Source organism: Leucopleurus acutus (assembly GCF_964270905.1).
Source record: "Leucopleurus acutus genome assembly, chromosome: 3".
Classification (NCBI taxonomy): Eukaryota; Metazoa; Chordata; class Mammalia; order Artiodactyla; family Delphinidae; genus Leucopleurus; species Leucopleurus acutus.
In genome coordinates, this window is record NC_139145.1 from 7,021,610 (window position 1) to 7,043,951 (window position 22,342).

The 22,342-nt window shown below is 48.8% G+C and overlaps 1 protein-coding gene across 4 annotated transcripts in view; it reads right to left on the minus strand.

Annotated features, from left to right (window-relative positions):
* The window catches only part of DNMT1 (DNA methyltransferase 1), a gene marked incomplete at both ends in the record, with an annotated part of 42,265 nt that overhangs the window by 7,511 nt on the left and 12,412 nt on the right, over positions 1-22,342 (minus strand). For all 4 annotated transcript variants that reach the window (XM_082837028.1, XM_082837027.1, XM_082837029.1 and 1 more), the window contains 22 exons: positions 173-394; positions 2,206-2,379; positions 3,348-3,481; positions 3,558-3,762; positions 3,955-4,070; positions 5,498-5,645; positions 5,977-6,074; positions 7,551-7,734; positions 7,835-8,022; positions 8,185-8,336; positions 9,208-9,300; positions 9,584-9,702; positions 12,293-12,402; positions 12,485-12,565; positions 12,662-12,710; positions 13,031-13,065; positions 15,403-15,484; positions 15,989-16,023; positions 17,635-17,722; positions 18,651-18,685; positions 20,772-20,874; positions 21,263-21,297. In XM_082837028.1, coding sequence (XP_082693154.1) covers positions 173-394; positions 2,206-2,379; positions 3,348-3,481; positions 3,558-3,762; positions 3,955-4,070; positions 5,498-5,645; positions 5,977-6,074; positions 7,551-7,734; positions 7,835-8,022; positions 8,185-8,336; positions 9,208-9,300; positions 9,584-9,702; positions 12,293-12,402; positions 12,485-12,565; positions 12,662-12,710; positions 13,031-13,065; positions 15,403-15,484; positions 15,989-16,023; positions 17,635-17,722; positions 18,651-18,685; positions 20,772-20,874; positions 21,263-21,297 — 2,486 coding nt within the window. The remainder of the gene's footprint in view (positions 1-172; positions 395-2,205; positions 2,380-3,347; positions 3,482-3,557; positions 3,763-3,954; positions 4,071-5,497; positions 5,646-5,976; positions 6,075-7,550; positions 7,735-7,834; positions 8,023-8,184; positions 8,337-9,207; positions 9,301-9,583; positions 9,703-12,292; positions 12,403-12,484; positions 12,566-12,661; positions 12,711-13,030; positions 13,066-15,402; positions 15,485-15,988; positions 16,024-17,634; positions 17,723-18,650; positions 18,686-20,771; positions 20,875-21,262; positions 21,298-22,342) is intronic.

Genomic DNA, 22,342 nt, shown 5'->3' on the forward strand with positions numbered 1-22,342 from the left:
GAGAGAAAGCGAGGGCTGTGATATGTAGCTGTAGTCACCCTCGGTACCCTCCAGGTAATCAGAAACACTTGGAAGAACACATACCTCCACCCAACTCTTAGACCACCACTGTGTGTGTGCGGTTACCACCCCGCCTCAGGCAGAGCCCCCTGAAGGCAAAGCCTTCACCGACCTGTAAAACTTGTTGACTCTGATCTTGATATCCGTCTCGTTGGGCCTGCCGTTGCTCTTCTTGCTGCAGAAGATCTCTCTGATGCGGCCAATACGGTACGGCTCAGGGGCATCTAGGTTGCTGCCTTTGATGTAGTCAGAGTATTTCCGGTAGTGTTCTGGATACAGAGCTTCATCCACAGGCTCCTTCCGTGGGCGTTTCACAGGACTGGACAGCTTAATGCTGCAGAGAAGCAACTGTTATGAGTGACTGAACATGAAGCCTTAAAAAGCAGTCTCGGCATGACTGATCAGTGACGATAACCACTTAAATTCAAACACCTTAAACTAATGCAGCTAAGTACCCTTAGACCAGATTTAGAGACTAAATCGCACCCACACTTTAAAATGGGTACTCTCCATCTGTGCTCTGGGGATAGTTGCTAAGGCTGTTCAGGTTCTCCCCGCTCCCAGCCTCCGGGCAGGCGTGTGGCTCGTTCAGCTCTACAGGTGTGCGCAGCAGGGACGCAAAGCACTTGGAGCGGGAGCTCTGAGCGCCAGGAGAGCCTCCAGCGTGCTTCCCCTCGCCTCTGACTGCCGACTCCTGAGAAGGCAGGGCTCCGTCAGCCCAGGGCCCTGAGTGACACAACAGTCCGAGTCCCCTGAACCACAATGGCCACACAGTACAGGCAAGAAGTAAACTTCTGTGATTTTAGAGTTGTTACCACGGCATAGCCTACATTCTGACTGAGGCATCGACCCAGAGGCAATGCGGGAGAGGCATGGGGAGAAGACTCGCGGTCTGGGCAAGCCGAATTTGGCCTGACCGCTTACCGGCTAACTCAGGCCAGCAAATGAGATGCCAGGCTGCCAAGACCACAGGGCTGCAAACTCTGAAGACTGCAGCTCAGGGAGGCAGCTGCTGTGCCTTCCCATCAGACCCCCTGAAGTCTGACGGGCTCCAGAGGTGTCTCTGAACACCTGTGCTCTCACTTCAGCTGTGCCAGGAGCATCTGGTAGACAGCACTACAGGGAGTCCTCCCCTTCGAGGCCAAAAACTGGAGCTAAAGGGCGAGATGCACACTCACTGTGCGGGCCTGGAAGGACCGATGTTTTGTAATGTACGGTGACTGCATGGAGGTTGGGGACTGGGCTCCAATTAGGACTCGAGGAAAATGGAATTGCAAGTCGGGAAACTGAGCTGACTAAGCTCAGAAAATGGTGGTTGTAAATCCAACCACGCACTAGTTCTGAGAACGAACAAGGAATGGATCAAGTGTGGACAATATCTGTGGCTTTGATTTTTCCCTGAAGAGCGTCAATCCTCTGATGTGGAAGTCTTTTTTTTAAATTTTATTTATTTTTGGCTGCGTTGGGTCTTCGTTGCTGTGTGGGCTTTCTCTAGTTGTGGCGAGCGGGGGCTACTCTTCGCTGCGGTGCGCGGGCTTCTCATTGTGGTGGCTTCTCTTGTTGCGGAGCACGGGCTCAGTAGTTGTGGCGTGCGGGCTTGGTTGCTCCGCGGCATGTGGGATCTTCCTGGACCAGGGATCAAACCCGTGTCCCCTATATTGGCAGGCGGATTCTTAATCAGTGCGCCACCAGGGAAGTCCCGCAAGTCTTTTGATGCAATTCCCATTTACCAACAAGTAACTCACAGTCAGCCTTTACTTTAGGCCAGGCGCTGTGCTAATAAGCAACTTTCTTTTAACTCACTTATTCCTTAGGGACCTGGCAGGCAAGGCACTCCTCTCCCCACTTGATAGATGGGAACTGGGAGGGGCTCTCTGCCATGACCAGCTGGGCAGGAACCCACCACTGACCCTAAAGCTCTCCCTTAGCCAGCGGGCTCTCTGTCTGACTTCTTTCACAGACAGCTTCACTGCCACAGAATTATAGTCGCTCTGCACTGGAAGGCTGGATAACGTCTGCTCACCGCAGATGACACTGTGACAGCTCGGCAGCAGCAGGTACTGGGCTGCGGGGTGGGGGACATTGTGGAGCCAGCTCTGTACTGACCCAGAGCTCCTGGCCCTGACTGCAGCAAGGGGCACTCACTTGAAGGTGAAGGCCTCGGGGGGGAGGTACACGCCATCGCCCACTCGATACTGGATGCCGTTCTTGGTGGCTAAGCTGTAGAGGACCCGGCCATCCAGGTCCTCGAGCTGCTCCATGACCCTGGGAATTTCCTTCTGCCTCATTTCAGCCAGACGTGCACAGCTTGCACAGAACCTGAAGGAGTGAAGGACAGAAACCAAAGGCCCTTAAGTGACTGGTAGTGACTACAAGCAGCTGCCACTGGCTTAATCCAGACTCTGGTGACCAAGAGGAAGGATTTACAGATGTTAGGAGGAACTGGCTTTCCTGCACTTCTATGTTCACACTTTGAAAGCACTTATTTGAGACCAAAGCCCAGAGATACACACAATAGGAAAATGACAAGCCAACCCCACTTTTGAGTAGTCGATCCTAAGACATTAACAAACAGTCTAGAATATGGTCAAGAATCCACCACGAGCGATAATGCAGACAGTGGTAAAGACAGGAACTCAAAACGTCAGAGGAGGTTCACGCTATTACCTCTAAAGGCTGAAGAGGTATTTGGTAAAATTCAACATTATTTCTGATTAAAAGGAGAATTAGAGATTGCCTTAAAAACAGATCAAGCCAAAAGGCAGCTCCAGGTTGACTGGAGAAACACCAGAGGCATCGCAGCGAGCCCTCCTAGCCTCGGCCCTGTCAGCCTTACTGTCACACACCACCCGCTCTGGAGGTGCCGGCTGCCACTTTTAGTTAAAACAAGTGAGGTACCAAGGTTAGAAAGGAAGACGTGGGGCACTGAACACTTTATAAGAAGCAAAAGCTTCCCTAAAAGCATTCCCCCACCAGTTCCAATAAAATGGAATCAAAGATCTCACTTATGAGAAAAGACACAAGATCTGTGGTACAGACACTGAGGAACCCAGAAAGACACATCCCATCCCTGGATGGGACAGCTTCTCCCCACCAGGCTGTCCACACACTTACAGCCACTGCAACCTAGTCAGGCTGCTCTTTGGTTGGTGAGGAAGACGATCAGAAGACGTGGGGAAAGCAAACTCAGCAGAGAGAAGCACGGGAAAAGCTCGAGGGCTTCATGCAGACGCATGGCGTCCACGAGCACCACCAGAGCGGCCCAGGAGCGCAGTCGCGGCACTCACTTGTACTTGTTGTCCTCCATTGGCTGAGTTTTTGGAGGGGACTCAAATCTTGCGTAGTCTTGGTCATACCAAAGCTGGTAGAAATAGGTCTTTCCGTCACCCTCCGACATCAGGGCCTCAGGGTCCACGCCTCCCTAGGGACGAGACTGCCGTCAGCCATGATGACCCCACGCATTGAGGAAGGGCACACGAGGGGCGCCAGGCACTCACCTCCAAGGCCCAGTTTTCCGAAGGGGCTTTATAGACGACCTGCACTTTGCTGTGAATGTATGAAAGCTGCATGTCCTCACATTCGTCTACCAGGAACAGCTCCAGGGGGTCCGACGTGGCCCCGAGGACCGTGTCCGTCCCAGCACAGAACCAGTGGGCATGAAACATCTGCCCGTTGCTGCTGTCCTCCCACAGCGCCGTGACCCTGGAGCCGGAAGAGGGGGCGGGAAGGAAGTTCTAACTTGACCGGCAGATCTGGACCGAGTCTCCTTGGGGAACATGTATTTTTTGGTTTTAGTATAGGGCAAAGAGCTGCTGCTATTCTTACAAAATAGGAACCTCCTACTTACTCAACAGAAAGTGTGGGCTGAAGTCAAGCAGAGGGAAGGACACAAACCTTGCTAAATACAGTGGTTTTGAAGAATCATCTGGAATAACAGAAACACAGTCCCCCACTTCCAGGGTTTCCGAGTCGATGCATACCTTCTTATAGTAACTCTTCTTCCCATCGGTCTGAAAACAAGAGCTTAATTTCAGGTGAGGATGGGTTTGAAGGTCCGTGCTAGGCTTGACCTGCGAGTTCCTGTTACTTTATAGGAAAGTATCACTCATAACAATTTCTCCAAGAAGCCGTGAGCTCTACCAGCCTGGCTACTATAGAGAACACCCAACTTCTTTGGCTGGAAGCCTGCAGCAAAGGCCGCTCACATCCCTCTATCACCACCTCTGCCCTCTTGTGTCAGCAGCAAATGGGATTCTAGCATTCAATTGTAATAGCACCGTACCCCACTCCCCACACCTCCCTTAGCCACACGGACCTCCTTCTTTCTCTCCCACAAGGAAAGCTGGTCCCACCTCAGGGCCTGTGCTCTGGTTCCTCCCCAGACCTTCATGCGCTGGCTACTCTCCAACCTTTTGGTCTCAGCTCAGATGTTGCCCCACCAAGAAGCCTCCGTGGCCCCAGCACCCTTCCTGCCCCCTGCCCTCCTGACAGTACATGTGTCACAGGCAGGGGCTTAGTTATGCCTAGGCCTAGAGCAGCATCCAGCAGGGTAGGCCTCACGCTTGTTGAGGGAACTGACCATCTTTGGCTTATGGACATCGAGAGAACAACACTGAGATGACATTCACTCTCCAGCTTTGGTAAAGGATTTGACCCTTAGACAGGCAGGTAACCACAGAACCCCCGGGAGACGGTCTGCTAGTGCCCCCAAACACCTACTCCTAGGCCAGAGAGGACTGTGAAGGCTCTCTTCAAAACAAGCTTGGAAGGGGAACCAGCCTGACACCCCAAGAACTGTATCAAATGTCCATTTTGGGGACTTCCCTGGTGGCGTGGTGGTTAAGAATCCTCCTGCCAACGCAAGGGACATGGGTTCGAGTCCTGATCCGGGAAGATCCCACATGCCGTGGAGCAACTAAGCCCGTGCACCACGACTACTGAGTCTGTGCTCTAGAGCCCGAGAGCCACGACTACTGAGCCTGCGTGCCACAACTACTGGAGCCCATGCGCCTATAGCCTGTGCTCCGCAACAAAGAGAAGCCACCACAATGAGAAGCCTGTGTACCACAACGAAGAGCAGCCCCCGCTCGCCGCAACTAGAGAAAGCCCACGCACAGAAATGAAGACCCAACACAGCCAAAAATAAATAAATTAAATAAATAAATATATATAGTTTTAAAAAGCCCATTTTGGAGTGTGAGGAAAACTGAGTCCTTGGGCGTACAAGCAAAAAAATGCATTTCAGCTGCTTGACCACAGGCCTCGGCCTCTCAGTCAGCTCTGCTCCGCTAACAGGACAAATGGGCAGGGACAAACGGGCAGGTTTCTCAGCTGCAGGGCTCAGGCTGCTTAAGACGTCTGGCAGCGAGATACCACGAGACAACCGGCTTCTCAGAAGGGCAGCGCTAAAACGACTGAGAGCCTGCTCCTGGATTACCTTGACAGCTTCTCCAACCCAAAAGATCCGATCCTTGTTCTGCTTCTTTTTCTTCCCCTGATGCATCTTTTTGGGTGATGGCATCTCTGGAATATTGTCATCCACTTCTTCATCATCATCTGCCTCCTTCATGGCCATGTTGGGACACCTACAAAGTCAGTTATTATAAGCAAGGTGCTCTTTAAAAGTAAAACCACTGGTTAGGACTCTGTGCCCTCACTGCTGGGGCCCGGGTTCAATCCCTGGTCGGGGAACTAAGATCCCACAAGCCTCTCGGCGCAGGCAGAAAAAAAAAAAAAAAAAAAAGTAAAACCAACTGAAGGTGTTTTACTTAGAAATCAGGGACAGGCCTGGTGACAGTGCTAGACAAAGGGACCCTGCCTGCTCTGTATCTGTCAACCCAGCTGTCCCACACAAAGCCTATTTGCCATCAGCTGGCATTTTCCTCCATTTCAAGAACAAGCGTTGGCCAAACCTACCTCCTCTTTTGGCAAGCCTGTTTGCTCCTTCCGCTGCCACCAAATTTAACCATATCCTTACAGGCTTTACACTTTCCACACTCAGGCTGTTGACAAATCTAAAACACATTGAAAAAGTAATCAAACAGTCATTATTAATAGCTGGTAACCAGTTTTTGGTGAATTTAAAAACTGTAAATTTAACCTCATTAGAAGGGAAGTAAGAGTTAGGAACAAGATACGAGGTTTGCATAGGTTAAGCCTGACACATGGTGCTGGGACAGGTGTGGGGAAACGAGAACGCGCACTGCTCAAAGGATAATTTGGTAACCCCACTCTGGAGAACACTGTTCTAGATCAAAGTTAAGTACATGACCTACACCCCAGCAATTCTGCTTCTAAGTAGAGAAGAGTCACAGGAAGCCTCGTTAGAATATCAAGTTGTCCATCACTGAGGGATAAGCTGAAGAGTCACAATGAAATATTATGGAAAAGTTAAAGTGTTAACTAGTGTGACCTCCAAACAGCTCCCGCGGAGATACTGAAGGTCACGTGTCAGACACAGATTAGTCACGGAATTGGGGGCACCACGGTAAGGAGTGTTCCAGCTCACTTCTACTCCTGGCTTCTGGATGTCTTTGAATATGTCATGTTAACGCTGTCTCTGGGAGATATCTGACTCACCTACTGGGGTACTGTGAGAATTCAATTAAAAATATGCATGAATACAATTTGAAAAAGAAACAAACACACATAACAGCTGTGAAAGATTCCAGTTTACGTATACTTCCTTAAAATTTTTTTTTAAAGCTTGGATACATATGCACTAGATGAAATAAAGTAAAACCACAACAAGAACGGCGAGGACATGCAAATCCCTATTTAAGGGCAGCCACTGAAGACAAAGGAGACACTCTGAAGTCAGTGGCCAGTGTGAATGCAGGGCAGTTCTGAAGGCAGCTGCTGTATTTTTGTGTTTAAGTTTTCATCCAAATTAAGTCAAACAGATACCAAAATACTGGGTTGGCCAAAAAGTTCGTTCCGGTTTTTCCGAAAGATTGGATGGAAAAACCCGAATGAACTTTATGGCCTACCCAACAGACCCGATCCCTGGGTCAGAGAATTAGGGGGATTAATTCCTCTAGAGTGAAGTAAATATATATTATAAAATTCAGTAAGAGAGGTCTTTTCAGGCCTCAAAGCTGAGCTGGACAAAGTCCCCACTTTCCCAGGGAACTGATGCCATGAGACAAGGCAGACTCCTGGGTGGATGTCCCTACTTGGAGGCAGCAGCGCCTCTGTGGGGTAGTCTCTCCCTCTGCCCTTACACCAGGGCCTGAGGACACAATGGGACGCAGCCAGAGCAAAGGCACCCAGAAGGCCAGGCTCCTCTGCAACAACAGTGGCGCTGACAGCAAAGTGCCCGAGCATGCCTCTTTTGACAGCTGTCCCAGAAGACATGCAAGTCCCCCCAGATCACTAACTCTTTCTTCTAGCTTCTGTTTTAGGGGTCACATTTGAGGAGTGAGCATCTCAAGCCAGAAAGAGAAAGAAGTGAGTTCCTCAGAGATTACAAGGGGAGCAGGCAAGGTTACCTCACAGACGCCACACCGCCGGCGTTTAAAGGCGTTCTCCTTGTCTTCTTTGTCATCCTTTTCAATTTGCTCCGCAAAGAAAGTGTCAAAGATCTGGTAGACCAGCTTCGTAGTGGTGGCTTTGGTGGGGCCTCTGTCCTTTTCCTTGGCAGGATGCCGGATGGTCTGCCGCCTTTCAGCTCGCCTGGGAGAGAGTTTCCATGGTGTTAGCGGGCTGGGAAGAGCGCACAGGATGCTCTGCCTTCTGTCTCACGTCTTCACTCTCATTCCTGCTGCATCCTTACCTTTTTCCCAAGGTGACCCCGGCCAACTTGATCAGGTCTCTCATGCAGGGGGTCAGGAAGATGGGCTGCTCGTCACTGTCCCCAGCCCGATCATAACTCTCTACTTGTTCCACCACAAACTGGGCGTGTCGAAGGAGAGAATCCTCTGTGAATCGATTCAGGTTGAGCATAGAAGGAGGAACAGTGGTCTTTTAGGGGAAAAAAAAAAAAAAAATCAGAGGTTTCCCTTAGGCTTAAGCAAAACTAATCTAAATCAAACAAACAATTTCTGCTGACTCTGAACATGTTTTTTAGCACATCTCATATAAATAGGTGTGAATCCCATATTGTGAATAACCTAAACCTCTTACCTCAATCTTATTGATCAGGTCTTCGTATGTTGAGTCAGGGTTGTTCTGCAGGAACTCAACTACTATCTTACTTATGTAGATCTTCTCCTGCATCACACTGAACAGTGGTGCATACTCTGGGCTGGGATCCATCAAAATGTATTCGGCAAATGCTGCAGTGAACGGATGTTTAAGAGAGCAGTTTGAACCTGATGGCAGCTACAGTGGCCAAAGGGCAGGGATGAGGCTATGAGGCTTACAGAACAGGCTAAGAGTCATTCTGTACCCAAATGTCAAAAAACATGAAGTACAATCCAGAGTTAGCTCATTCGGAAGGGGCCTGTCTGAGCCAGCCAGAGGACGGAGACTGGCCAAGTGGCTTTCCTTTGGCTCGATTCTGGTTTTTGGAATTCAGTTTGGGTTTCAGCTGCAAGAACATGACCTGCTTTTACACCGGAGGGTCAGTTCCAGGGCCAGTTGTAGCTAATATAAGAGGCCATTCCAGGGACTTCCCTTGTGGTGCAGTGGTTAAGAATCCGCCTTACAGTGGAGGGGATGCGGGTTCCATCCCTGGTCAGGGAACGAAGATCCCACACGGCACAGAGCAACTAAGCCCACATGCCACAACTACTGAGCTCACGCGCCTCAACTAGAGCCCACATGCCGCAAACTACAGAGCCGACGCGCTCTGGAACCCACGCCACAACTACAGTGCCCACGTGCCCTGGAGCCCGCATGCCACAACTGAAGAAGAAAAAACCCGCACACCACAGCTAGATAGAAGCCCGCGCATCACAACGAAGAGTCCGCATGCCTCAGCAAAGACCCGATGCAGCCAAAAATAAATAAAATAAGTAAATGATAAATCTTAAAAAAAAAAAAAGAGCCCATTCCATTCAAACCTGACATGCTTTCCACATGGTCACATGAGCCTGACACTTCCCAGAGCCTGACACTTCCCAGAGCCCAACCAAACCCTATGAAAGACAGGAGCGAAGGCCCCTTTCCGCTCCCAGAAAGGTCCACGATTGGTCACATACTTACAGGTGCTAAAGCCAAGGAGAGCCTTTTCACCTCCATCAAAGCCAGCAATCCACCATTCATTTATTGGACCAAGATTTTTGCCATTAACACCACCTAAAAGGGGGGAAAAAAGTTTCCTGAAAGCAAAGTAGACTAAGAACATGCCTCTCAAAAACTGAGGAGGGCTAAGTGGCACTGAGTGCCCACCTGAGCCGACACCTCTTATCAGCCAAGCCGGGCAGTCCTTACTGGAGCCATCAGAGAGAGTCTGCTCGTAGCTGCTCACAGCCCAGTCTCAAGCCCTAACTTTAAGAGGCAATAGTTCCAGTTGAATATTGCTCTCATCTCAAAGTTTTGTTTGTAAACTGTCCCAAACAACCTGGAACGTGCCACGTACCTTCGGGAGACGGGTCATCCTCATATATTGGCTTTGCTGAACCAGAAAAGAGGAGCTCGACATCCTTCTCAATGAGGCCGGTGTCGATCGGGCACAGGTGACCTCGTTTACAGTACACGCTAGATAGGCGACAGAGTGGATTTACCAGCTAACCAAAGGCAGGCTGAAGTACAGAGTCAAGCTCAGACACGAGGTGGACTACGTGCAGTCCCTAGACTCAGCTGTCTCCTTGGCTGCCAGAACACTGGCTCAGTACAGTGTTCTTTCACCCAGACAGCTTCTACTTGATTCACCCACCTGGGTATCAAGAGTATAAGTGTCTGAAGAGGCAACGTGGAGAGGTCAGCGAGACTGACAGTGGGATGGCGGGAAATCTCACAAGGGCACCACCTGCTACACCCTCCCTCGGTGAGTTGCTAGTGGAGAAACAATGGCTTCTCAAACACATCCTACCCAGAGCTGTACAACCATCCCCTCTAGCTCCAAAATGTTCTTGTTGCTGAAAATGAAACCTCACACCCACTGAGCTGTCACTCCCTATCCCCTCCCCACCCCTGGCAACTACTAATCTGCTTTGTTCCTGTGGATTTACTGCTTCATAGCATTTCATATATGGTTAATTTTGTGCTATGTGACTTTCGCCTCATTAAAAAAAATTAAAATGAAGCACATTATACAACAGCATAAAAGGTGAGGTACATCAAGGATATCGGAAGGAGGGACTCCCACCTCCCTCTGGGGGTTCAGCCTCCAGTTTAAGGGCATCCACTGCCTAGAGATGCTCCTTGACATTTGAGAGAATGTGCATCATTAAGCAGGATGCCAAACTTGAGAAAATCATGGGGTTGGAGTGGGTTCTGCTTATGAACCTGCTCACGCTGGCCTCGAGGCCAGAGGTGCCGTGCTACCCCTCAGAGTCCAAGCGGGTCACGTGGAATCTGTGCAGGTCTGAGAGCACCACCACGCTCCCACCACCTAGGCCCTTGGAAGCCAAAAATCCGCATCTCACACAATTAAAAAAAATTAAAACATGACCACTTTGAGTGGAGTTCCCCTACCAGGCATGGTAGGCAGACACGGGTCACAGCCTTGCCATCAGGACCTGAAGATGTGGGAAAGATGGACCAAGGGAGGGCAGGACACCGTGGACGCACAGAAGAGGAGGATCCAGCGCCCAGCCTGACGGGCTGTCCACATGCTCCCTCGGTAGAGGGGACATCAGGGAGAAGTGCCAAGTCCCAGGCAGGGGCAGGACCCACTGGTTCACAGGAAGGACTTGTTTCCACCTGCCACTTTCAGCCCAAGTACCAGAGGTAAACAGAGTTCCTAATTACCCAGGTGGTCTGGCTCCAATGGCCTGATGCTACAAAGGCATGTCATTCCTACGAAGTATGTTTTTACTGCCCGCTTCCCAACCTGCTATTCTTGAGGAGTGGCCAGGAGACCCCAAGCCCTGACACTCCCGACTACAGCGGTCCCAGCCCCTGGCTCTCCTGAACCTCTGCCCCAGGAATGCCACAGGGAAGCATGAGGCCATGAACGTCAGCAATGCCAACAGCACGTTTCAGCTGTGCTGTCAGGCAGAGGTTGAGCCAGGGGATCGCTGGTGGATGGGCAGCATCCCACTACAGATCAGGATCCTGATCGTGGAGCGTGGGAGACACCACCAACCACAGCGAGTGTACAGAGTACTGCAGGAGAAACATACTGGGGTTTCCCTGGGCCCAGAGCCCCCCAACCCACTGTGGGGCAGGAGTGTCGGAAAGGCTGCCCAGAAATGATTCCACCTGAGGCTACAACAGGCGGCCCGCCCACCCCTACTATTCTCTGGTCCAGGGAGCGGAAAAGCACGTGCCAAGGCCTGAAAGGAGACATGGGCTGGTCCTGGAGCCAAGCCATTTCCCACAAGAAGCAAAGTGAAGCACCTCCAGTGAGGGGGACAGAACGGAACCAAGGGGGCTGGAGAGCACGGGGACTCTGCTCACTCACAGGCTTGTTTGAGCCCTTCCAAAGGTACAGTCCAGACGTCACGGACCTCTACGCCGAAGAGCCCGGCATCACTGACACGGCCTGCAAAGCCCTGCAGGATCCAGGCCCCTCCCGGGCCCCTGTTCCCCCACCACTCACCCCCAGTCCCTCTACTCCACCCACACAGCCTCTCACCTAGTCTTCCCCAGCCGATGTGCCCACCTCCCAGCCTCCATGTGCTGTTCCCTTCTCCTGGATGTCTTTCCCTCACTATCCCCTCGGCTTGTTCTTAAGCCACCGAGTCTTTGCTCCAGTCCCTTCCTCTCCATTCTAAACAACTTTCCCCCACCCACTCTCTGCTCCCCATGCTTTTCACATCTGTCACAGTGTCACTACCTGACAGGCCTAACTTTTGTTCTGCCTCCACGAGACCAGGGAGCTGAGGTGCTGCATCTGTAAGACCTCGTTCAGGACCTAGCACATAGCTGGCCCTCACCTGAATGAGCTCCAGGATGCTCACCTGCTCAAGACCTAACAGGTAGAGCTGTAACCACCCGCCCACCCACCCCACCACCACCAGCAAACGTCCACCAGACGTCTACCAGCTTGCTGGCCCTTATCTCGTGTCAGCAGCTTAAGAAATGTTGCAGGTTAGGTATTAAAAACTTCACTAGGATATTAAGAACTTAGGTGTCTTTAGGAAAATGCCCCGTTACGATAAAGCAGAGGCGTATCAGTTACCTGAAGCAGGTCAGTTTGTGTTGGGGAAAATCCTCGTAACTCTCAAAGCCAGATTCATTGGCATCAAAGATGGACAGTCTCTCATTTGTCAACAACTGTATCTCTTCCACCTGAGAGGAGACATTGACCATTAACTAGACACAAGAGACAGGAAACTATCAATATAAGGCTGAAAACACAGCTGGAACTTACTGCATCAGGGAGATGCTGTTCATATCTTAGCTCGGGGTCATCCAGGTACTGTCCGCACTCAATGCACTTCAGAGGATCGGTCTGTGGAGGCACGAACACAAACAGCGCTCAGAGAGCCAGCCCCAAGCAATCGCATTAGTGGTGCACAACTGGTTTTACTCCCAGATATACGTTTACCTTGGAGGACACTACTGCCATTTTGGTTCGAGCCATTTTCTTCTCAGTTCTGTGTACCAAGCAGAAGGTTTTTTTAGTCATTTCACAACATATCAGAATCTGCCATCAAAGTTACACCTGATCCACCAGACACAGATGAGCACCAGACGCCGCATAAGGGGCAAGGTGCGAGGCCGTAAGCATCTTTACCACGCGGAGGGGAGCTGCCTCACACGGCAGGATTGGAACGTCTCGGTCCTGTGCTCACACTCCATCACGTACAAAGCTAAGGCTACTCCAGAATTCACTAAAAGCCCCTTTACTTGCTTTCTAGGACAACCATTTTAATATTATGATCTGCTTTGTATAAAGACAAAAATACGTTCTTACGGTTCTTTGCATGTAGTTCTGCGTCTCTTCTCCTCCTAAACGGAGAAAACAAAAGAGTGGGGGGTAAAAAAGTATTTTCTATCTGGATAATGCTTCAGTTAAGAATTTAATGTACAAGGTTATCACAAAACGTACATGGTTATCACAAAAGTCAGAGGCAGGAAGGCAGTCAGAGAACCACTGAGACCCAAGCCATCTCCAGTGTCTAGTCTTATACACAAAATTCCTTTTTTTAAAAAAATAAATTAATTGATTTTCTTTTATTTATTTTTGGCTGTGTTGGGTCTTTGTTGCTGCGTGCGGGTTTTTCTCTAGTTGCAGCGAGCGGGGGCCACTCTTCGTTGCGGTGCGCGGGCTTCTCGTTGCGGTGGCTTCTCTCGTTGCGGAGCACGGGCTCTAGGCACGCAGTAGTTGTGGCATGTGGGCTCAGTAGTTGTGGCTTGTGGGCTCTAGAGCGCAGGGTCAGTAGTTGTGGCGCACAGGCTTAATTGCTCCATGGCATGTGGGATCTTCCCGGACCAGGGCTCGAACCTGTGTCCCCTGCATTTACAGGCAGATTCTTAACCACTGCGCTACCAGGGAAGCCCCTAAACAAAATTCTTATAACCAGACTTCCTTAAAAGACTCATAAGATCACTTTAAAAAAACAAACAAAAAAACCCAGCTTTACTGTATAAGTGGTACCTCAGAGTAAGTATATAATTGAAGAGGGGTACTATGGACTGAGTTGTATCCCTGGCCCCCCACCCAATTCCTACGTTGAAGCCCTAACACCAAATGTGACTGTATTTGGAGATGAGGCTTTTAAGGAAGTGACTATGGTTAAATGAGGTCACAAGGGTGTGGACCTAATCCAATAGGACTGGGGACCTCATAAAGAGGAAGGGACACCAGAGCTCTCTTTCTCCCTATGTGCTTGCACAGGGAAAGGCCATGTAAGGAACCAGCAAGAAGACAGCCGTCCACAAGCCAGGAAGAAAGACTTCTCCAGAAATTAACCCTGCTGGCACTTTGAACTTTTAGTTCCAGTCTCCAGAACTGTAAGAAAATAAATGTCTATTGGTTAAGTCACCCAGACTGTCATATTTTGTTATGACGGCCCCTGCTGACTAATATAAGAGAAAATTTATTTCTAGAATTATTTTGGGTAAATGAAGGAATGGTAGAACACAACTATCACAATCTGTAACTCCCAGTGAAATAATGGATTTAAGCAATGACTGTTAAAAACATTAGGTGAAAAGCTGAGGGGAACTTTATAATGGATGGATCAGGCAGATGGCACCTGAGCTCGGTGATCAATCCTAACACCTTCAAAAGATAACCATGCCTTATGGTATGATGTAACAGGAAGTACACAGAATCACCTCAGAAGTACTCTGGGAAACAAGAGACCTGCCTCTGGTCAAGCCTCTGGACCTAACTACCGGTCTGCAGGCGGACAGGGCTGGAGGGATATGTCAAGCCTGAGAACCCACAGACGCTACAGGTAAGCTGGCTAGTTCCACCAAGTGCAAGAAAGAGGACAGGGTGAAACTGCAGATGACACACTGAGGACAAACAGGAACCAAGTGTATTATATAGGCTGTGTTGGGGTCCTGAATCCAACTGTAAAACACACAAGGGAGACCATCAGGGAAATCTGAACGGAGATTAGGTTTTTCTATTATTGTGCTATGATAATGGTATAGCGGTGATTTTCTTTAAATAAATTTATTTATTTTTTAAATTTTTGGCTAAGTTGGGTCTTTGTTACTGCGCACGGGCTTTTCTCTAGCTGCACAGAGTCGGGGCTGCTCTTCGTTGTGGTGCACAGGCTTCTCATTGCAGTGGCTTCTCTTGTTGCAGAGCACGGGCTCTACGCGTGCAGGCTTCATTAGTTGTGGCACGCGGGCTCAGTAGTTGTGGCTCACGGGCTCTAGAGCGCAGGCTCAGTAGTTGTGGCACACGGGCTTAGCTGCTCCGCGGCCTGTGGGTTCTTCTCGGACCAGGGCTCGAACCCGTGTCCCCTGCATTGGCAGGGGGATTCTTAACCACTGTGCCACCAGGGAAGCCCAGTGGTAATGTTTAAGAAGAGACTCCTCTCCTTTTAGAAGCACTTCTGTAGATATTTCAGCAATACATCTGGGATCTGTTTATCTTCAGAGCGAGGGAGGGTAAGGAGAACGAGTAAGGCTTGGGTAAAACATGCCTAATCATGGGTTGATAACTGTTGAAGGCTGATGACAATGTGAGGGTTTGCTACCCTTTTCTGCCTACCTTGGGGTATGTTTGAATGTTTCCATAAGAAAAATTGTTTAAAAAACACTTTAATATATTCCAGCCAATGGGATATTATGAAACACAGTAGAATTGAAAAAACTAGGCCTTACCTTTTCATCCTCATCTTTCTCATCAGAAACTTGTGGTTTTACTCCTTCAGGTTCTTTTTCTTCTGGTCTCCGTTTGCTAGCTCTATTGGATAAACAAATAAGTCAGATGTTAGCTTAAAAAAAAAAAAACTATATTGCCAATTCACATAAAAATGACAAACTAATGCCTTCCTACAGAAAAGCAAACTGTTCCCAATAGATCTGGTGAACAGATACTTTCTTCCCATTCAAAAAAGAAAGTCCCCTTGTCACAGTAGCTCCAAAGGTGTGTCACTAACTCGTGATCCTGAAAGGAAGCCTTCAGAAGCCCCATGTGACCCTCAGACGTGGGGCCTGATGAGAGGTGCCGGAAACTAAGAGACACGTGACAGTGCAGTGACAGGAGCACTACCCACGTGGCAGAGGGTATCAGGTAAGATGGGGCCCAGAGTTTGATTTCTTATCCAGCCCCGCCCAAACTGATCCAATCTTCCAATAGCACCAGCAATTCCCTGTAAACCTCTACATCACAGATCTCCAACAGTTATTTCGCTAATTTAAATTACACAAAGCACAGCACAAAAGCACAAGCATTTTAACCACTTACAGATCTTTGGGTTGACTTCTGTGCCTCTTTTCATCCTGAGAGGGGAAAGTGCGGGTGGAGAAATAAAGGGGGGAAAATTAATTTCTGAGTAAGAGCGAGACAAAACCCCAAAGTACCAGTTAGGGATTGCAGCACTGTGGAATGAGAGAACAGGAAAATCTGGGCAGGTCTACAGGGCAGAGATGAGGCTTCAAAAATGTTAACTCAGTTTCCTAACACCTACAAACAAGAGTTGACCGGTAGTCGGCAAACTTCCTGTAAAGGGCAAAAAAATACACATTTTCAGATGTACAAGCCACAGACCTGTGTCACAGCTACTCAACTCTGCCACTGTAGCACAAAAGCAGCCAGAAACAATACATAAGTGAAATGGTATGACTGTGTTCCAATAAAACTTTATGAAAACAGGCAGAGGGCCAGATTTGACCTGTGGATCACAGTTTACCAACCCCTGTCCTAGGATAGCTCAAAGTAAAAGGGAATATTATAGCCATTTTGCTTATGTCGGCCAAAATGCCCATAGCTCCATCTGTCGTTTGGTCAGGGGTGAAGATGTCATACAGACAGGCATTGGGACAGTAGGAGTGGGGTAGGGGGTGACAACACTAAACTTCGGAATCTAGTACGGGACAGAAGTAGAAGTAGGAATTCCCGACTTGGTCACCAACTCATTAGACAAAGTCAAATGTTTGATCCTTTTGTCCTTTTCTGCCGTGAGGCAAAAGTGCTGGCTGTGTGGTCTAAAGCTCCTACCAGTTGCCGTCTGAGGAAAATGGGTGGTTTGACAGCACCGCTAAGATCTCTCTAGATCTGAAGGGATGCCAGGCGAGTGCTGACAGTAAGGTAATGAATATCCAGACAGAAAAGATGAGAGACAATAAGATGTTAGATAGAACAAGCTGGAGGAAACACCGAAAGGATCATCTGCCATAGAACAAGAAGGGGTGCCCGCTGGAAGCGAGAATGCTCACGACCCAGCAAGTCTGATCTCTGGCTCTGCTCTCTAGATCTCAGACAGAAAACCAGAGACAATCCTGGGACCACCCTCGTTTGGCTTCTCTTAGACAGGGACCAAACTGCTAAGGAGCTTAAGAGTCCTGTGCTGCGGCCCCCAGCAGCTGTGTCCCCCTCCCCTGGAGTTCACAGCCCTGTGGATAACCTTGCTGCCCAGGACGTTTACACAGGCCCACCCCTGGATCAATGTAGTGTTTTAGGGTTTAAATGTGCTCACTTAGCTGAACTGGGGAAGCTGGCAGGGAAGGGAAGAGCTAGGCTCAGAACTCAGGAGACTGACTGGTTGGTAAAGCAGCACAAGTGTGATGACACCATGTAGCTGGGGTGACACGTCAAGCCTTCTCAGGGCAGAGGCTCTGAAGAGAAGCTGGCTCCACACACGCCTTAGTCCAGCACACAGAGGCCCTCCCCACCGTTACGATGCACAGACAACTGAACACTCACTATGTATCAGGCGCTGACATGAAGTGACAGCCACCCACCCCCACGAAGGGTAGCAGCTGACCTGCCCAGCGCCACCCCACGGGCAGGTAGGGCTGGAGCTGAACACAGAGCCCTACCCCACGCCATTTCTCCCCACCAACTGGGAACGTAAGGATCAGGTAGAGATAAGTGACAGAGTCAGTCTTTACTTTGTCTTCTCCTTCATTCATTTCAGCCTGAGCTCCTCCGGGCCTTGCATCTCTGTCTGGCTCCTCCTTAGATTTCTGTTTAGGTGTTCTGCCGCAGAACGAAACACACAGTCAGCTCAGGGCGCCCGCTGCCCTTTCAAGCAGCCCCAGTGAGGGGTTTACACGGTCTCCTCCCCTAAGTTAGAGCATGGATTGTATTTCTTATCTGAAGGGCAAGTTTTCAGAGCAAGAAACCCAGAAGGCATTTATTACTTCAGAAAGTATGATCTCGGAAGCGCCATCTACACTTCCCTGTTGCTGAGACACGCAGTAGTTTAAAAACAAAAGAGACAACAGGGATCCACTGATCTCTGGTAACCTGATGGGAATCCTGCCTGTGGTGGATTCCTGTGCAGGTTTGCTAGCTGGCCTGAGGTGCCGTCCAGAAAGTCCTCACCTCTCCGTCCGCCAGGGCCCGGCCACTCAGTTCAGGTGTTCTGCCCACCCCAGACTCAGGCCCAGTCTCAACATTTGCTTCAGCCCACTGTCTGTCAGAGGCTGCTTTCCACTTCTGCCCTCAGGTGCTGCCACTGCCATGAGAGCACACCCAGGCTGGCCAAGTCTTGGGGCTGAAGCGGGTCCACCTGACCAAGATCAGCCAATGGCCACTGAGCCGCAAACATGTAAGCTCAAAACATGGTTACTCTCGTAAGCCACTGAGCTTTGGGGCAGTTTGTCATACAGCGCCTTCACAGCTGTGGGGAAGAGACAGAGCTGCTCAATGCCCTTTAACCACCACCTGACTAGCTGCTTGCTGTATGAGCACCACTAAGAAGAGGCCTGGGGTCAAGGTCAGCTAAATCTCACCTGACCTCAGCCTTCAGTGTGGTGGTCTGACCTTACACGAGCAGAAGTCATCCACACATTATATGTATGATCAGTGCACTTAACACTCTGTCCAATCCATTATTTTTACCAGAACGCTTATTTTAGCAAGTAAGCTTCACAAAGTACAAAGGCATGTTAACTGTACTTACAGTTCTTTGGTTTGACTTCTGAGTCTCTTTTCTTCCTAAGTGGAGGGGAGGGGGAGACCAAAAAAAAAAAAAAAAAAAGACTAGTTAATTTGTTTTTTGTGGTACGCAGGCCTCTCGCTGTTGTGGCCTCTCCTGTTGCGGAGCACAGGCTCCGGATGCGCAGGCTCCGCGGCCATGGCTCACGGGCCCAGCCGCTCCGCGGCATGTGGGATCTTCCCAGACCGGGGCATGAACCCGTGTCCCCTGCATCAGCAGGCGGACTCTCAACCACTGCACCACCAGGGAAGCCCAGATTAGTTAATTTTTGCATTTGATTTGAATCTTTCTACTAAAGAGTTTTACGGAAATAAAATACTTAAACTGATCCTGCAGTCTAGTTGGAATAAAGATTCTCTTCTTTCAAGACAGCACATTTTTGGGACTTTCCTGGTGGTCCAGTGGCTAAGACTCTGTTCCTAATGCTGGGGGTCCAGGTTCGATCCCTGGTCGGGGAACTGGATCCACATGCCATAACTAAGAGTTCGCATGCCACAACTAAAGATCCCGAATGCCGAAATAAATTAAAAAAAAAAAAAAAGGCACTTTTTTTGGTGGGGTAGGTAGGCAGGAAGTTAAAGAACTCTTAGACAGATCCTGATGTTTAAGAGGGATTTGGGGGCAAAATACTATCTACTTGTCATTATTAAGTGTTGACAGTCTCATAGAAAACTTTATCAAAACTAGGAATCTAATAAAGAAATGAAGCAGAATGACCCAATCTGGAAAAGAGCTCCATCTCAAACATGGACAACAAATTGTTTTGAGCCTGAATTTAGAGAGCTAAACACACCTCTCCAGAGAGCAGAATTCAGCCTCAGGAACCCCACACTTTGTAAGGAGGTCACAAAGGTTGGTGATGTTAACAGAAGGAACACATTGCAGACCTTCCTCCTGGAAGAAGAGATCCTGGGAGTCTGGTCACAGACAAGGGATTTCAATCTTGCCCTCAAATCCTTCTTTGGAGGGTGGTGGTTACGCTAGTCCACTAGAACCGCTTCTTCTCAAACAATTCAACATGTGTCCCAACTGTAACTGCTGCTAACTTTAACTAGGATCAGGGTAGGGAAGTGATCAGTTAAAGACTAGTTTCAAGTACCAAATAATTCAAGAATTATACATCTTTAGTTGATTCCCCATTAGGACAAAATAACAGACACCCATCCTTTAACAGGCTCTCAATAAGGGCACACACCACCCACCCATTTGAGTTTCTAAGAAACCTCTAATCAATGTCTTAATAAAACCAAAAGGGACCTAGGGCTTCCCTGGTGGCACAGTGGTTGAGAGTCCGCCTGCCGATGCAGGGGACACGGGTTCGTGCCCCGGTCCGGGAAGATCCCACATGCCGCGGAGCGGCTGGGCCCGTGAGCCATGGCCGCTGGGCCTGCGCGTCCGGAGCCTGTGCTCCGCAGCGGGAGAGGCCACAACGGTGAGAGGCCCGCGTACCACAAAAAACAACAACAACAACAAAAAAAAACCCAAAAGGGACCTGATATTGTTCTACCACCTGTGACTGACCAATGTCAGCCCTTTGTCATATGGGGCAGTGCTGTCTAATGGTAAAGCTTCCAGTATCAGACCCCCTATTCCTTCTCCTACCCCCTCCCATGGGGGTTCAGTGGGTACATCTGTATTTCACAGAACCTTAAACTCTGATTTTACAAAGGAGCTGGAGGTCTGGGGAAAGAACTCATCTGATCTCAGTTAAGAATGCAACTCTGTACCTGGACGATACTATAGCACTTTAGCACCTCATGTGTTTGAAAATGAGACCTTCACAAGGACCTCATGGGCAGGAGAGGCAGGCAGGAGAGCGGACAGACTGAAGCTCTGTGACTGACTGATCAAGTAGCAGAGGTTCAGCTGACTTCCAGGCCTACCGCTGATTTACTATCACCAGAGCCACGTAACACACCTTCCACATAGAGAACCAGCAGAAAAATGAGTTTGAAGAGCATTTTAGCTAAATCCAAGGTCATTCTGATCATTAGTGAAAGTCATTCTATTCCTACATGCTGCCGACACCCTGACCCCCCTTCCTAAAACCAAATGGGTTCTGAGATTAAGGTGGAAGTGACAAACCTGGAGGTGACCAGGCTTTACTTTATCATCTCTTTCTTCTTCTTCCACGTGTGTTCCTGGTCTTACTCTTCCCGGTTCTTCTGCAGGGAGCAGTCCAGCAACTCTGTCAAGCAAAATCACACACCCTAATGTTGACTTTCACAGACTCCTCCCGTGGAAGCAATTTTCAAAAGGTCTTCCTTCCTACCCACCGCCCCAAAAAATCAATCTTCATCTCAGGAGCCCTGAAAGGCACATATTACCTCAACATTTAATATTTAATACAACCTTTAGATCTAGTTCTGATAACGGCCAGTTGCCCCCAATTCACTCTTTGCAAGACAATTCTACCTGAATCACAAGGTTAATAATCTGACTGCAAACTCGGCATCCTTAAGCTATCTATGGTCACCCCGGCAACTCACTATAAAGTTCTTCTTTTTAGAAGATTTCAGAAAAGTAATTTCAGTCATCAAGATTACATATTGCACAGAAAAGATTATTATTCTTACCGTTCTCTGGATGTAACTCTACGTCTCTTTTCCTCCTATGTGGAGAGAAGGGAAAAAGAGAAAAACAATATTTCAAAAGAAGATCAAAACCAAAAGCATGAGTCAAAGTATTAAATAAATACATTTGATGTGGTTAAAAACAGGGGTTGAGGGGTAATCTGGGTTTGGGGGAGATCTGGGCAACCTTCAGCCTGGTGTTGATGTCCCACCACCCTCAAAACAAAGAGAGGCCCAGGAGCTGGCCCGGCACACATCTGGGCACTAGAGGTCATCTAGTGACGCTACGTAAAGTCAAAGATCCGCCTCATGTCAGGAATTTGTTAATACTAGAAAAAAACCAAAGTAGTAATTTGGGATTCACATCAGGAAGTGATGATGACAACCTAAACTGGACACCAGCCCTTCTCTGATGAATACCTTAGTACACTACTTCCCTAAGTTCACAACGCTTGCCATCTCCAGGATATCTGTATTTATGTATTTAAGAGGGATAAAAATATTGTGGTGAAAAAAATATATATTGTGGTGATGAAACCGATCTATGTCTTGTTTGAGGTGGAGGTTACAAGAATGCATGCATGCGTACATGTGACCATACATGCACAGTGAATAAAGTCTGTAGATTACGCCGATGTCCATGTTCTGGTTTTGCTATTACAGTTATGTGAGATGTTACCATTGGAGAAAGTTGGGTAAACTACACAGAACCCCTGTACTATATTATACGGAATTAATCTGTATGTGTATATATAAAATTCTGCCTCCAGACTGCCTTTAGACTCGAGCTACAACATCAACTCTTCCCTGGGTCTGCAGCCTGTTGGCCTGTCCTGCACATTTCAGACTTGCCAGCCTGAAATCGTGTGACTCAGTTGCTTAAATTAATCTCATACATACAGACATCACTGGGTCTGTTTCTCTGGAGAACCCTAAGATAGATTTTATACTACAGTTATACATACATACATATCATCTGAAACAATACAGAAGAAACTGATGAATGCTCGCCTCTCAAAGGAAGGACAGGATGGAGAGGGGGGAGTACCACCCCTATGTACCAAACAGCCTTTTGTACTGTTT